The sequence below is a fragment of the Chelonia mydas genome, chromosome 11 (genome assembly GCF_015237465.2).
Source record: "Chelonia mydas isolate rCheMyd1 chromosome 11, rCheMyd1.pri.v2, whole genome shotgun sequence".
Classification (NCBI taxonomy): domain Eukaryota; kingdom Metazoa; phylum Chordata; order Testudines; family Cheloniidae; genus Chelonia; species Chelonia mydas.
This window is the reverse complement of record NC_051251.2, coordinates 46696979-46714384: the sequence shown is the minus strand read 5'-3', so window position 1 is coordinate 46714384 and position 17406 is coordinate 46696979. Positions and strand designations below refer to the sequence as shown.

General features: G+C 42.6%; 1 protein-coding gene across 8 annotated transcripts in view; it reads left to right on the top strand.

Moving 5' to 3' along the window:
* PDE1A (phosphodiesterase 1A) overlaps positions 1-17406 on the top strand; it is a 373600-nt gene that overhangs the window by 303126 nt on the left and 53068 nt on the right. For all 8 annotated transcript variants that reach the window (XM_043524996.1, XM_043525003.1, XM_043525004.1 and 5 more), the window contains 2 exons: positions 8504-8604; positions 17152-17277. In XM_043524996.1, the coding sequence (XP_043380931.1) occupies positions 8504-8604; positions 17152-17277 (227 nt within the window). The remainder of the gene's footprint in view (positions 1-8503; positions 8605-17151; positions 17278-17406) is intronic.

Below are 17406 nucleotides of genomic sequence, written 5' to 3'. Positions count from 1 at the left end.
ACCATAAAGACAAAACAATAAAGAAATGGGGTTTCACAACCACAACTATTGATAATTGGTTTCTTGCCAGACAGAATGCTATCAACCTAAGATTTCCTTAACCAGCTTAAGATCTGTTTCTTTATCTGGTGATGGAGGATATTATTAGGATGAGGTGTCATTCTTAACAGCCTGATATTATGTTTTAATGTAATTTAGATGGAATGTGAGGATGTGACTTCCTGCTTCTCAGCTAATGGTTGCTGCTCTCCTAATATGACAGGTTTTAGAGTAGCAGCGTGTTACTCTGTATTCGCAAAAAAAAAAGAGTACTTGTGGCACCTTAGAGACTAACCAATTTATTTGAGCATAAGCTTTCGTGAGCTACAGCTCACTTCATCGGATGCATAAAAGTGGAAAATGCAGTGAGGATGTTTTTATACACACAGACCATGAAAAAATGGGTGTTTATCACTTCAAAAGGTTTTCTCTCCCCCCACCCCACTCTCCTGCTGGTAATAGCTTATCTAAAGTGATCACTCTCCTTACACTGTGTATGATAATCAAGGTGGGCCATTTCCAGCACAAATCCAGGGTTTAACAAGAACATCTGAGGAACGGAGGCGGGGGGGGGGGGGTAGGAAAAAACAAGGGGAAATAGGTTACCTTGCATAATGACTTAGGCTCTCCCAGTCTCTATTCAAGCCTAAGTTAGTTGTATCCAATTTGCAAATGAATTCCAATTCAGCAGTTTCTCGCTGGAGTCTGGTTTTGAAGTTTTTCTGTTGTAATATCGCAACTTTCATGTCTGTAATCACGTGACCAGAGAGATTGAAGTGTTCTCCGACTGGTTTATGAATGTTATAATTCTTGACATCTGATTTGTGTCCATTTATTCTTTTACGTAGAGACTGTCCAGTTTGACCAATGTACATGGCAGAGGGGCATTGCTTGCACATGATGGCATATATCACATTGGTAGATGTGCAGGTGAACGAGCCTCTGATAGTGTGGCTGATGTTATTAGGCCTTGTGATGGTGTCCCCTGAATAGATATGTGGGCACAGTTGGCAACAGGCTTTGTTGTAAGGATAGGTTCCTGGGTTAGTGGTTCTGTTGTGTGGTATGTAGTTGCTGGTGAGTATTTGCTTCAGGCTGGGGGGCTGTCTGTAGGCAAGGACTGGCCTGTCTCCCAAGAGTTGTGAGAGTGATGGGTCATCCTTCAGGATAAGTTGTACATGCTTGATAATGCGTTGGAGAGGTTTTAGTTGGGGGCTGAAGGTGACGGCTAGTGGCGTTTTGTTATTTTCTTTGTTAGGCCTGTCCTGTAGTAGGTGACTTCTGGATACTCTTCTGGCTCTGTCAATCTGATCTTCCTGAAAACACCATCCTGGCCACTATGGATGTAGAAGCCCTCTACACCAACATTCCACACAAAGATGGACTACAAGCCGTCAGGAACACTATCCCCGATAATGTCACAGCAAACCTGGTGGCTGAACTTTGTGACTTTGTCCTCATACATAACTATTTCACATTTGGAGACAATGTATACCTTCAAATCAGCGGCACTGCTATGGGTACCCGCATGGCCCCACAGTATGCCAACATTTTTATGGCTGACTTAGAACAACGCTTCCTCAGCTCTCATCCCCTAACACCTCTACTCTACTTGCGCTATATTGAGGACATCTTCATCATCTGGACCCATGGAAAAGAAGCCCTTGAGGAATTCCACCATGATTTCAACAATTTCCATCCCACCATCAACCTCAGCTTGGACCAGTCCACACAAGAGATCCACTTCCTGGACACTATGGTGCTAATAAGCGATGGTCACATAAACACCACCCTATACCGGAAACCTACTGACCGCTATTCCTACCTACATGCCTCCAGCTTTCACCCAGACCACACCACACGGTCCATTGTCTACAGCCAAGCTCGAAGATACAACTGCATTTGCTCCAACCCCTCAGACAGAGACAAACACCTACAAGATCTCTATCAAGCATTCTTATAACTACAATACCCACCTGCTGAAGTGAAGAAACAGATTGACAGAGCCAGAAGAGTACCCAGAAGTCACCTACTACAGGACAGGCCTAACAAAGAAAATAACAGAATGCCACTAGCCGTCACTTTCAGCCCCCAACTAAAACCTCTCCAACGCATTATCAAAGATCTACAACCTATCCTGAAGGACGACCCATCACTCTCACAAATCTTGGGAGACAGACCAGTCCTTGCCTACAGACAGCCCCCCAACCTGAAGCAAATACTCACCAGCAACTACATACCGCACAACAGAACCACTAACCCAGGAACCTATCCTTACAACAAAGCCTGTTGCCAACTGTGCCCACATATCTATTCAGGGGACACCATCACAGGGCCTAATAACATCAGCCACACTATCAGAGGCTCGTTCACCTGCACATCTACCAATGTGATATATGCCATCATGTTCAAGCAATGCCCCTCTGCCATGTACATTGGCCAAACTGGACAGTCTCTACGTAAAAGAATAAATGGACACAAATCAGATGTCAAGAATTATAACATTTATAAACCAGTCGGAGAACACTTCAATCTCTCTGGTCACACGATTACAGACATGAAAGTTGCGATATTACAACAGAAAAACTTCAAAACCAGACTCCAGCTAGAAACTGCTGAATTGGAATTCATTTGCAAATTGGATACAATTAACTTAGGCTTGAATAGAGACTGGGAGAGCCTAAGTCATTATGCAAGGTAACCTATTTCCCCTTGTTTTTTCCTACCCCCCTCCGCCCCCGTTCCTCAGACGTTCTTGTTAAACCCTGGATTTGTGCTGGAAATGGCCCACCTTGATTATCATACACGTTGTAAGGAAAGTGATCACTTTAGATAAGCTATTACCAACAGGAGAGTGGGTTTGGTGGGGGGGGGGGGAGAGAAAACCTGGATTTGTGCTGGAAATGGCCCACCTTGATTATCATACGCATTGTAAGGAGAGTGATCACTTTAGATAAGCTATTACCAACAGGAGAGTGGGTTTGGTGGAGGGGGGGGAGAAAACCTGGATTTGTGCTGGAAATGGCCCACCTTGATTATCATACACATTGTAAGGAGAGTGATCACTTTAGATAAGCTATTACCAGCAGTAGAGTGGGTTTGGTGGAGGGGGGGGAGAAAACCTTTTTGAAGTGATAAACACCCATTTTTTCATGGTCTGTGTGTATAAAAACATCCTCACTGCATTTTCCACTTTTATGCATCCGATGAAGTGAGCTGTAGCTCACGAAAGCTCATGCTCAAATAAATTGGTTAGTCTCTAACGTGCCACAAGTACTTCTTTTCTTTCTCCTAATATGGCTGCAGTCAAAGGCCTTAGGCTTTAGGCCTTACAATATGGCTACAGGAAAAGGCCTTATCCTTACACTCTTGAACACCCCAACCTCACTTGGTCCTCATAGAGCCTGTGGCAGCCAAGAGATTGCTATCACTTTGCACCGCTACAATGTCGCAATGCTTCTGTTTGTTTTCTTGGCTTTGGCAGCTGAAGCAAGTTCATACACTCATCCTAACTTGCAGTGTTTATACTATTGCCCTTTGACATTGCTTCAGTAAGGAATCTCCACGCTACAAATTTGGTTAGTTAGACACTTGTTAGTCCTGACTCAGAATTAAAATGGACACATTTCATCTCTGTCAATTACCTTTCGGGACACTGTTTAGTCCTGAGTGTCAACTCTGTGTTTTAAAAGACAGAGAATGAGGAAGGAAATGGTAATAATATAATGTAAGACTTCTGTCTGTTAAGTCAGTAGAGTACAAAACCCTTGTGAAAATAGCAAGTTTAGAGTTGGCTTTATGGGTTTTCAAGTTATGCCCTGATATACACCTTGTACACACAGTTTATATCACTGGGGTTACATGTAATATAGGTGCCTGATATTTTCTTATTGATTGTCAGTGGGAGAAGGATCAAGCCCAATGACAATGCAGAATTTGGCCTTAGCATTCTAGGCAATTTTGATTTCCTTTCTAGAAAAGTATCTAAAGTATCAGGCATTTATTTCAATATTGTAAATTTTAATGTAGTGTTCCTTACAAAGTGAGGGTCAAATTCTGCAGTCTTTTCTCAGGCACAATTCCCACTGGTGTCACTGGGAGCAATGACTTCAAGTCTCCCCCTGAGTGATTAGTTAATATGTGCCTGTAAAGAGCCTAGCAAACTATTACCACTGTATAAATATGAAGACTAGAAGAAGAAAACCCTAATACTAGAAATCTGACTCCAGCCTACAGAGTTAAATGACACTAGAGTGTATCTCTGAACACTGGATGGAGGAATACATTGCACATTAGAATCCTTGCTACTGACTATTTGCATATCAGTTCCCAGAATGCTCCCCCAGCTTATAAGTATGGTACTGCAAATGCACTTGGGTGTATTGAGTTCTGTCCCACACTCCTAGGCTTTATAGCTATTCCTGGTCCTGTGTAACACCATAATAATTTGCACTGCCTATACAAGTGGTTCTTAATAAAATAAGGCCTGTTTTAGATAGCCACAGTTAAAAATATTTATTATAATGGTTCCTGGATAACTTTGTCACTGTTAATGGGACAGCAGCAAGCCAAAGGTGTTTTCAAAGTGATGCAGCATACCAGGCAAAATAATATTTTCTGAGTGTCAGTGCTTGAAAAAGGCCCTATTGATGCCATTGCCCTGCAACGTATTAAAGTCATTTAATAAGAGGCTGAGTTAGGAGATGGTCCCATGGTTAGGACTCTAGCCTGGGACTCAGCATACCCAGCTTCAAGTCCTGGTTCCACTATACCAGGGGTGGGCAAACTACAGCCCGGGGGCTGCATCCGGCCCTCCAGATGTTTTAATCCAGCCCTTGAGCTCCCACCAGGGAGCAGGGTCCTGGGCTTGCCCTACTCCGTGTGGCTCTTGGAAGCAGCAGCATGTTCTCCCTCTGGCTCCTATGTGTAGGGGCAGCCAGGGGGCTCCACACACTGCCCATGCCCCAAGCACCGCCCCTGCAGCTCCCAATGGGAGCTGCAGGAGGGGCGCTTGTGGAAAGGCTCTTAGGAGCCAGAGCGGGGACATGCCGCTGCTTCTGGGAGCTATTTGAGGTAAGCACCACCTGGAGCCTGCACCCCTGACCCCCTCCCATGCCCCAACCTCCTGCCCCAGCCCTGATCCCCCTGCAACCCTCAGAACCCCACAGTCCCAGCCCATAGCACCCTCCTGCACCCCCAACCCCTCATCCCCAGAGCCCACATCCCAAGCCAGAGCCCTCACTCCCCCCATACCCCAACCTCCTGCCCTAGCCTGGAGCCCCGTCCCGCACTCTGAACTCCTCATTTCTGGCCCCACCCCAGAGCCCACACCCCCAGCCAGAGCCTGCACCCTCTCCCACACCCCAACCACCAATTTCGTGAGCATTCATGGCCCACCATACAATTTCCATACCCAGATGTGGCCCTTGGGCCAAAAAGTTTGCCCAGCTCTGCACTGTACACTTCCTGTCAGCCCTTGCACCAGTCACTTTGTCCTTCCCCCTCTGTAATATGGGGAGAGTAGTACTTCCCTTCCTCACAGGGGTGTCTGGAGGATAAATACGTTTACAAGAATGTTTGGTGATGGGGGCCATATAAGTACTTTGCATAGCTAGATAGTGCCACCCTCCCTTTGGGGAGCTTGACAGTACAATGCACAAATGTTATATTTGTCTTCTTGGCTTCTGTCACTTAATTAACTTGCAGCCTTATTTACCCAGTGAGAGTGACACACAGTACTGCTCACAAGCTAATTGTTTTCATAGCAGGCATCCCTTCTAATGCCTTTATCTGCACTGCCACTCTCCTCTCTGGCATGTGCCTGTGATATTTCACCCACCTTTGATGTAGTTATATAATGGGTGCCCACAGGAGTGGATTTATCAGTTCAGGCATGTCATTTGTAGTCTTTCTGTGTTTTCTCTGTAGCTTGTAGACCTGATATAGAGAACTGCAGAGTGTTGATCCTGTTCTTTCCCTCTGCACTTCTCTGGGCCATGGATTAAAGCAAAGATAAAATAAAGCTAGGTTTTAGAAACCCCTCAACCTCTAACCTTTTACAGAAGGCATACATTTTAGTATCCTTAGTTTTACAGTCCTCCAGAGAATTGCTATGTTTTCCAGTTTTCCAAAAAAGCCTAGATAGTCAGAATTATCTTTTCCCAACTGTAGTATTTATTAAATGCAAAAAACAAAAACAAACAAAAAAACCCACCATACATTATTGGACCACTAGGGTTATGAAAGTCAAGAAATAAAAAAAATCATATTAACATTAATTTACCCAGAGTAAACACACAATGGAATCTGTTATCCAAAACTTTCAGGTAATCAGAGAAGCTGCCCTTTCTGCTGCTATCTTAGTCCAATCCTTGGACTCATACTGAAGATCTTGGTCTGGGATAATTCTAGTAGCTGAAATCTGAGTCAAATAACAGATAAAATCTTTCCCTGGCCCTAATATGGCTTAAATAGCTGAATACCCATCTGAAGAAGTCAGAGCTAACAAAGACCAGGTATCTCATCCAGCCAGGTGTCTATTAGACATACAAAGTCAAGGATCATGGATGATGGCCTCTAACCTTGCATTAAATTCCCTGAACTGAAGGGTAGGGTCACTATTATTGATGTCTTCTATGATTAAACTCCAGATGAGACAAGTGAGACAGATAATACAGATCTACAGTTAGGAACCAATGAATCTGATCCTCCAGATACACATTCTTGTGGAATGTAGAAAATTGTCTATAGAAAAAATAGAAAAAAGTCATTGTTTGTTTGGTTTTCTTTTTTATCTTGTGAACAATACTCAGAGTAAGGGGAAAATATTCTTCCCCCACCATTAAATGTGTTGTGATACTCCCACTTTCTTACATTTCCCACCATAGTGGAGATATGACATAACCATCTTTCTTGTCCTCATTGCATGTTTTATATAAAGGCAGATGTTTGGAAGATTTTTGCTTTGTATTTCAATCTCCTAAAGGGACCACGTGTGTTTTATCTGAATACTTAACTGAATATTGTCTTCTCTACTGTAGCTACAATATTTGCCAGCATACAGTTCCACATGAAATTTGTCTGCAGTCCATAGACACCTTTGCAAGAAATTCTTTACTAATTATAGAAGGCTTTTCCAGAAACTATTGTGGTTGCTAAAAAAATGATTTTGGGAAGAGAGGCTTAAAGATTTTCTGTTTAGCTTTAGTTACTAATAATGTCTAAGTTTCTATTTCAGTTGTTCTGTTGAAAACATTGTGGAGTCAGTCCCAGCTAGGGGCCTAGTTTTTATAATACAAAATACTATGGAGGTTGTTGTTTCCATTTTTAGAACTGCTTACAGGACTTTCTCTCATTCCTTAACTGTACTCTTCATAAATCTACATAGCTTCACCAACTAGTCAGTAGTCTCAGCATTCAGACAGTCTTATCTTTTCTCAGCATGTCCTACTATGTTATTCTAACAATATTAGTGAATCTTTACTGGCTGTTTTCATCCTCATGAAACAATCTGTGGTACTCATATCCAGGCAGCTTATGAAACAGCACTTGTATCTAGTATGATATAAACCTGGTGCCATAATAATAATAGTGGGTGGGTGGGTATGGTATGTATCAAAGCCAAAGAGACCATCAATTTAGTGAAAATTACAAAATGGGTGTAAGAAATTTTCGGCCAAACCAGGAATATGACTATGTGTGGTTAATCTGTGGGTGGTATTAGATTTGTACTGAGTTCACTCTTAGATGGAATACATTTCATCTAGACTGAGTAAATGTGTTATGCAAGACAACAGAACTGGAGGGGTGAACGTATCATGTGTCTTTAGAAATGCAGCAGCGTGGAATAGTATCAGATAGCAAGTAGAAGCTATATAAAATTGCATCACAAGTGTACCAAGCAGACCTCAGTTTTATACAAAACTACTGTTCTAAAATGGCAGCATTTTAACTATAAGAAGAAAAAAATGACCCAGTTTCAATATTGCAGGATTGGTGAAGTCTATGTTTAATGTTGATGTGGTACTTTGAAAAACACTGTGTGTTATTCGTCTGCGGGTCAAATCTTACACTAAGTGGGAAATTACAATTGTAACTTAATATTAAGTTTTACGTGTAATTAATTTAGCAAGAGACAAACGTTGGTTGGCTAACAAAAGACCTCATGTTCAAAACCTCTGCCAAATTTATCACACAAGCTTTTATCAAATAATAACAATTTACTTAATTTTTTTTAACATAAAAGTTTTACTTTGCTGTTGCACATAAATGGCCCATCCTGGTCCCAATTAAGTCAACAGAAGCTGAAGGAGACATTGTAGTGTGCAATGTTCAAGATTTTATGACTCAGTAGGAAAAGAAAAGTAAGGTTTAATTAAGCTACACATAGAAACATTTTCAATAATGTAATATCACAGTTAAGCTGTTGTATAAAATGTGACTGGTTTTTGCTTTTATTCACTAGCACTGGCTCACAGAACTGGAAATCTTAGCTATGATCTTCGCAGCTGCAGTCCATGATTATGAGCATACTGGGACCACAAACAATTTCCATATTCAGACAAGGTAAGCATGCTTCATCTTATGATATCATGTCTGAATGCAGCTGTTGCAGCCCGATCTAGGAGAAAAAGGAAGGCAATTTAGCGTCAAAGATCTGATGTTCATACCCTTTGGATCACAGCTGCAAGGCTCAGTGCCACTGGCTGGGGTCAAGAAAGTACCTTAGTACATTAAAGAAGAGAGGGAAGAATTCTTTGCACTCATTCAGCAGGAAATGCTTCACCTGACCAGCAATTTCTCAAAACTTGGCTTTGCTGTGAACATTAAAGTGTCCTAAAATGTTTTACTTCTTTGGATGCAGGTGGTAGTCAGCTTTGCAACCCTTACGTACCCACGTCATACTTGCTCATGTGAGTAGCCTCCTTGGCTTTGATACAGTTAATGAGATTACTCCTCTGAGCAAGGAAGGACAGCATGTGAGAATAAGGATCACAGGATCTGGTTGCATATCTTTAAAGTGAAATCTTCACATTTGACCGCTCTGTCGGGGTCATTGCAAAATTCTTGGAACACTGACTGACAAGGATGCCAGTTGTACAGAATATTTCTGAGTCGTCTCTCTTCTCATTATCCTTTGTACCTATTCCCTTTATTTCTGGCTTAGTAGCGCCTTTATAGGTTTCAGAGTAGCAGCCGTGTTAGTCTGTATTCGCAAAAAGAAAAGGAGGACTTGTGGCACCTTAGAGACTAACACATTTATTTGAGCATAAGCTTTCGTGAGCTACAGCTCACTTCATGGGATGCATTCAGTGGAAAATACACTGGGGAGATTTATATACATAGAGAACATGAAACAATGGGTGTTACCATACGCACTGTAACGAGAGTGATCACTTAAGGTGAGCTATTACCAGCAGGAGAGCGGAGCGGGGGACCTTTTGTAGTGATAATCAAGGTGGGGCCATTTCCAGCAGTTGACAAGAACGTCTGAGGAACAGTGGCGGGGGGGAATAAATAAGGGGAAATAGTTTTACTTTGTGTAATGACCCATCCACTCCCAGTCTCTATTCAAGCCTAAGTTAATTGTATCCAGTTTGCAAATTAATTCCAATTCAGCAGTCTCTCGTTGGAGTCTGTTTCTGAAGTTTTTTTGTTGAAGAATTGCAACTTTTAGGTCTGTAATCGAGTGACCAAAGAGATTGAAGTGTTCTCCAACTGGTTTTTGAATGTTATAATTCTTGACGTCTGATTTGTGTCCATTTATTCTTTTACGTAGAGACTGTCCAGTTTGACCAATGTACATGGCAGAGGGGCATTTCTGGCACATGATGGCATAGATCACATTGGTAGATGTGCAGGTGAACGAGCCTCTGATCATGTGTCTGAAGTGACTAGGCCCTATGATGGTGTCCCCTGAATAGATATGTGGACACAGTTGGCAACGGGCTTTGTTGCAAGGATAGGTTCCTGGGTTAGTGTTTTTGTTGTGTGGTGTGTGGTTGCTGGTGAATATTTGCTTCAGGTTGGGGAGCTGTCTATAAGCAAGAACTGGCCTGTCTCCCAAGATCTGTGAGCGTGATGGGTCGTCCTTCAGGATAGGTTGTAGATCCTTGATGATGCATTGGAGAGGTCAGTCAAGAATTATAACATTATAACATTCAAAAACCAGTCGGAGAACACTTCAATCTCTTTGGTCACTTGATTACAGACCTAAAAGTTGCAATTCTTCAACAAAAAAACTTCAAAAACAGACTCCAACGAGAGACTGCTGAATTGGAATTAATTTGCAAACTGGATACAATTAGCTTAGGCTTGAATAGAGACTGGGAGTGGATGGGTCATTACACAAAGTAAAGCTATTTCCCCTTGTTTATTCCCCCCATCCACCCCGCACTGTTCCTCAGACATTCTTGTCAACTGCTGGAAATGGCCCACCTTGATTATCACTACAAAAGGTTTTCTTCCCCCGACCCCCCTCCCGGCCGCTCTCCTGCTGGTAATAGCTCATTTTAAGTGATCACTCTCCTTACAGTGTGTATGGTAACACCCATTGTTTCATGTTCTCTATGTACATAAATCTCCCCACTGTATTTTCCACTGAATGCATCCCATGAAGTGAGCTGTAGCTCACGAAAGCTTATGCTCAAATAGATGTGTTAGTCTCTAAGGTGCCACAAGTCCTCCTTTTCTTTTAGCTCCTTTATAGTATCCCATTTGGTCATATATTTGAAGCAGGCCTCCCAGTCCCCAGACACTCTCCTTGCCCTCCTTCATATCCCTCCTTAAATGCTGCTTCCCCTCCAGCAATGTCTCCAAACCCATCTGAACTGTTATTTGGGGTGTCATATTTGTTTGTATTAAGTTGCAAGATCCTTGGGACACAGGGACATTTTCAAAGACAGAAATGGCAGTTAGGCTTCTAGGTGGGGAGTCTGAGGTGCCTTTCTCTGCCTATTTTGAAAGTATCCATGCTGTGTACAGTGTAGTCCAAGGGAGAAAGCACTGAACTGAGAGGCCAGAAGCCCCGTGTTCTAGTCCGGGCGCTGCCATTGCCTTGCTTTGCCTCAGGTTTCCTCACTGTAAAATGGGGGTATTTACCCAGTTTTAAAAAATGTTTTGAGATCTACAAATGAAGAACACGGTAAGTGGAAATCTAATGCTATTGCACTAGAAAAAAAGGTATAAAACGTATAGCATGCCCTTTCTTCCTTAATCCCAAAGTGGGGTGGGGATGGGCCTCTCATGATATGGCATACGGAGACGTTTAATAATAATTAATAATTGACTTAAGTCTATTATTGCTGAAATGACTATATCATTTAAAAGTATGTTGGGTAGGGATTGCTTTGTTTTAACAATAATATAGAAAAAGCTATCTTTTTCTTTAAATACTGTAGGGCAGATTCTGACCCACTGCTGCGCTGAGATTGCCCAGAGTAGGGGAACATCTGGTGGTGCTTTTCTCTATCGCTGCAGTTTGGGAAAGGGGCGTGGGCAGGACTCCATATCTCAAAGATCACTTGGCTCATAGACACAGCCGGTACGAGTTAGAGCAGCCAGGCATCATTGGGACATGGTGCCCCACCCTGTAATCTGAGTTAGATTGTGGAACTGGGGATCGGTCTAGTGCAGAGCGGCTCATCAGGCACCTTTGCGCCCCCTCCTCAGCTGTACTGAAATACTGAACAATTATTTCCATCACTGTATTTTGGCAAGAAAACCACTCTTCATAAGAGAGAACAGGTGTGTTCTTCCACTTACCTGAGGTTATACTGCCTGCCAGTGGTAGGCTTTAGACGGTGTAAGGACTGCATACATGTTAATCAGCTGATGTGCTTTGGGACACATACTTTGATAAATCTGATGATGAACAAATTCTATGTCTGCAGCTAAATTACCAGCAAAAGCCCTTTCCTCTTCAACATAATGGTGCATTCACACAGTCTGGCTAAAGATAAATTGTTCTAAATTTAAACTGCTTTTCTGTTTTAGTCTTTTATATTTTGGTTTGCAAAAGTGGAAAATAAATTAAGCTGTTAAACTCTGAGTTTTAAAGTTAAATACTTACTAGAATGTATTTGTTTTGTGATATTACCCAATCTTCCTTCATAATTGGATCTGAACGTAAAAAAAGAGATCTATTCACCTTTCCTCCATGTTTCTATTACTTCAAAAAGGCAGAAGAAATTACCCTCACAGTCATGTCAAATCTGTGCACTGGTTAAAAATAACCATGATTAGCTATGTGGATCAAAAAAGTGTGCTTCACAAAAATACCTGATTGGCAGATCATAGATTTTCCCATATCAGTAAGAGCTTGGACATAGACACTGTCATTATTTAGGTAGGATATGCTTTGTTCACTTAATAAACAAACTTTACAATCCTGCTTTACTTCGGTAGTTTCCCGGGTTCCATACCATGCACATGAGTGGTTAGTTTGGATTTTTTTTAATCGTACTCATTGTTTCAAGGGGTACATTTCCACCTAACTAACAGTGGAGCTAGCTGAGTAGCTAAATCATCACAGAGCACTTTAGAACAGTAGTTCACCTGTCTTCCGTTACAGTGTTATAAGTGCCATGGATGTGTAACCCATGCCTGGTTGGTGTGGCACTCTTGTGACGAAGTGGGACTGTTCTTAATGTTTCCTCTGAATACTTTGGGGTGCCTCAGTTTCCCCTATGCAGTTCTTAAGTATCTAGGTGGTGCGATAAGGGTGTATGATCGTTGCAGAACCCTAGAGGGCAGGTGTGTGCATGGGTCTGGACACAGAGAATGGCCAACACCCTGTTTCCTGGCAACTGATGGCCTGGGCCCTTCCCCCCTGCAAGGTGATAGCTAAAGGGTTGAAGACAAAGAGATCAGGTGACCTCCAGGCCCGGGAAAGTGACAAAGCCCAGAGGAGGAGGGGCTGGAGGGTGAGTCACTTTGGGGCTGGCTGGGGACGAGGAGTGAAGTGCAGACGTGGTTGTCTGGGTCACTGCCCCCCAAAATGGACCCGGCTGAGGGGTCCTGTTCTCTGTATCTACAAGCTCTGTTTTAGAACACGTTCCTGTCGTCTAATAAACCTCTGTTTTATTGGCTGGCTGAGAGTCATGTCTGACTGCGAAGTTGGGGTGCAGGACCCTCTGGCTTCTCCAGGACCCCGCCTGGGCGGATTCGCTGTGGGAAGCGCACGGAGGGGTAGAGGATGCTGAATGCTCCGAGGTCAGACCCAGGAAGGTGGAAGCTGTGTGAGCTGTGTGTCCTGGAGACAGTCTGCTCCCAGAGAGGAGACTTCCCCAGGGTCCTGCCTGGCTTCATAGGGAGCAGTTCCAGAGCATCGCCCGGGGACTCCGTGACAACTCTGTCCTCCACTCATGGCACCTAGCTCAGCTAGAGATTGATGAGTCTCTTACAGCCTTAGCAAAGAGCCATGTGGCTTTTAGCTTATGCAATAGAGGCTCATGCATTTAGCTCCAGAGATCTCAGGTTCGATCCGGTCTGCTGACAACTGGAGTCTGTCAGCATTACAGATGGGACCAATCCTAATTCCTGATTTATACACCACCAAAGTATGGATCCAAAGCTTGGGCCCTTTTCTAATTATTAGGAAGAGGTCATATTGTCAAGCACACTGTTGTGGATGAACAAATTACCACTAATGATAACTAGTGATGGCAAGGTCATAACTCTTTAAAACTAATATTTAGAGCTCTCTTTATACAAAGTAATCAAAGCAGACTTTTCTCAGAATAGAAGCTGCATATTATTTCTCAACTTTTCAGTAGCAAAGCTCCCCCTGTTGGTGAATGCATTACAATATTGTCTTCTACTGCATGTGAGTACTTGGAATAGCTTGATTTTGAGCAACTCGGCTTGCAAGATTAGTACCTCTGCTCTCATTTGATATAGTATGATATTCAAAAAACTGACATTAAAGGAGTGGTCAAGTTGCAAAGTCAAGCACTCAAAATTTGGGAAATGCCAGCATTGTGGTTGCTTGTGCAACCTTAATTCAGCCCCTCTATTCATTATGATATGTAAGTAATATAATTTATTATATGATCACATATACTATTGTTTCCATAACACACCTTCCTCATTCAGTGCACAGGATGGATGTTGCTCTGTGAATGAGCAGCTACAAAATACTTAATTTTATCCTCACTTGTTCAATGTGTGGCTCCAGGCCTTATTAACTACCCCCTATTCAAATATTTAGTTCAGATTGGCTGGAGCTGCTGCTGCTGAATCCAATCCATTATTTTTTTAAGACAAAACAAGCCAAACACACAGAAGAGAAGACAGAAATGAATAATAAAGTTAGAGAATGCAGCTTCTCTCTGAGACCTGGCAAATCTGAGCTAGCATCAGGCTGTTTAAGGCATTGCTTTTAGCTGCCTCTGATCACAGATTCAAAGCAGCGTTGCAAAGTATGCAATCTTGGCCAGCTAAGCCAGATATATAAAACAGAAGGCAAAAAGAAAGAAATAGAGGAAAGAGAAGAAATAAGGTGGGAGGGGAAAATGACACTTGAGGGAGGAGGTGACAGCAGGAACCCAAGTCTCTCATTCTTATTGGTGTTCAGGATTTAGCCAAAGCAATGTAGCAATGTTATCTGGTTCCCTCTTTCTAGCCTGGTCAGGACACCTTTCAGGAATGGGATGATGAAGTCCCAGCAGTGTCCTCGTAGTTTCTGGGGTCCCAGGAGATCATGAGGTGGCAGCCCTGATAGAAAGGCATATTCCTTCTAGCCCAACTGGCATCATAATTCCCCGACAAAGTCGGTTTTTAAGGCCCTCCAGAAGTGGAGATGAGCAGAATTGCCAATTTAAGAGTACAGGCCTCTGTGCACGTATGAGGTTGAGCATCCAGAAAATGGGGAACATCCAGAAGCCACTTGCAAAAAGTTTGGTTTAAATGACTTGCCCAACATCACACATGAACTCTGAGGCAGAGGAATGAGAGAATCCCATTCTTCAGGGTGACATTCAACCTCCTAATCTATGAAACCATTCTTTCTCTTCATGCAGTCCCCTACCTCATTCACTACACACCTTTCAATTTCTGTAACAAATGAGGCAGGTGTCAACCACGCAGTGGTGTCATTAACTACACAGCCTGATTTATTCCCTGAGCACCTTAATTCTGGCATTTCCTAACTCTTGGGTGCTTAATGTTCTTTTAATACATGTGTGTGATTTCCTAGTTATATTTTTTAAAAAAAGGAAACTGAAAAACAAATTCTGTGATGTGGAACCATACTGATCACATGGTTCTGAGCAGGGTTAAACCCTTTAGATTCAACCCTTTAGGGTTAGACCCTTTAGATTCACAACACAGGCTTCTGCCACTTGAGCTATCAGGATAACCAACAGCAGCCAAAGGTTTAGTCGGTGTGAGCCGGCCTTTAGAGGGAGGTGATATGTACATTTTTGCCAGTGGATTTCACAGCTATTTGCAGACAGCAGAGGAATGATGGGACATATTCCAGATTCTGAGAAGAGTGTTCTCTAATGGTTATGGACCCTCCTGGCCCTGTTGCTCCCAGGCCTGAACCCTTCCATCTGTGGCCCCTCCAGTCTGTCTTTGTCTAGGTCTCCCACCCCCACTCCCCCACTCAGCTCTTCATCACAATCCCAGGCATCCAAGCTCCCCACCAGCTCCTCATCCCTGACTGTTTTCCTCTTATCTCCCTGGCCAAATCTTCATCCCAGCCACCCACCCACACCCTTGTCACTCCCTTTGCCACACCCTTTGGCCCCAGCTCCTGAGCCCTCTGCATTCCATTCAGACTCCTTCCTCCTACTCCTAATGGCCTCTTGTGCACCAGCCGTGGAGTGGGGGTGGCACATGACATTGACATGAAAGGAAAGATCAGTTCTCATCCCTGGTGCCATAGCTGCCCCAAGCAGCTGGGAGGAGCAATTGCAGGAAGAGGCCTGCTCAGGCCCTATAACCCCGGACTGGAGCATGCTTAGCACAGGTAGAATCTTGAGCAAATTTAGCTGCTAAACACTAAAAAGTCTCTACAGATCATGTATGAACTGAGATTTTCAGAGGCTAAAAACTTGGTCAAATTCAGGTTGATTTTCACAGGTCAAACCCCTCACATCAAGATTACCCCCTCTGGCACATTTCAGATCCCCACTCCATAGCATAGAGGCTCAAGAGCTTCTCTGCTAAATGGTGTTTAGAATTTTTTTCACATGGGCACAACATTTATTTCCCCTAACTCCATTCTGAGAAATACCTGAACCATTTTTGCTGAAATTCCCCCCACCTCTTTCTAACTCTGCAGTCCAAAATAAAATCAGCCTGAAGCAGATATCTAGCATGGATTTAGCCCAAATGGTTGAAATTTGAGAAAGTTATATGCAGCTGAAAATAGGGTTTTAGAATGGGAACTGTCAGACAACCTGAAGTACAAGTCTCACTCCCTGTGCCACATATAATATCATATAAGTTGTATTATTATAATTTTTTTTAGTCAAAGAGAGCCTAATTTTGCAGTCCTTTCTTAGGAGTCAGGCAAAACTGCCTTTAAATTCAATGAAAGTTTTCTTTGTGTAAATACTATAGGATTGGGCCCTTCTCCTGTATACCTCATGAATTAGCTGTTTTATTGCTAAATGATGTAACAGGTGCAAACATGAAAGTAGCCCCCTTTGATACCAGTGGATGTACCTAGTCCAAAGGCTTATGAGACAGGTGGAAAAAGGAGTAATGTTGTTTGAGGATATTATTATTATTTCTCTTTCAGCTTAATTTTTCACTATTGTTTTTCCTCTTAATTTCACTTTTTTCAGGATTTTCCTCAAAAATTAATCTCTCTGATGTATTAATTACATACTATAAAGAGAAAACAATGATACATTCAAAATCTGGTCCTTGCCCTTTACAGTAGCTAATATGGCGAGAGAGTTCAATTACCAGCATAGCTGCATTTTTTTTTTATGACGAGGAATTATCTGTGAGGTTTAATTTTCAGACCTTTATCTACTAGGATGAAATAAATAGCATGTCAAACTAAATCAACAGACCCTTTTATGGCAACAGAGCCTCTTTCTTTCTATTATGCTAACATCAGTATCCTGTTGCTAATCATACCTCTTTTCTACCTAGGTCAGACGTTGCAATTTTGTACAATGATCGTTCTGTTCTTGAAAATCATCATGTGAGTGCTGCTTACAGACTTATGCAAGAGGAAGAAATGAACATTCTGGCAAATTTAACCAAAGATGACTGGAGGTAAGATCTATTGGGACATTAACGATGATTCCAGTTAATAAAAAGGGTAGGTCTTCTCCTTTGCACCTCATTTTGGGTATGTCTACACGTTGAATTGGGGGTGACATACTCATGCTAACTCTCTTTGAG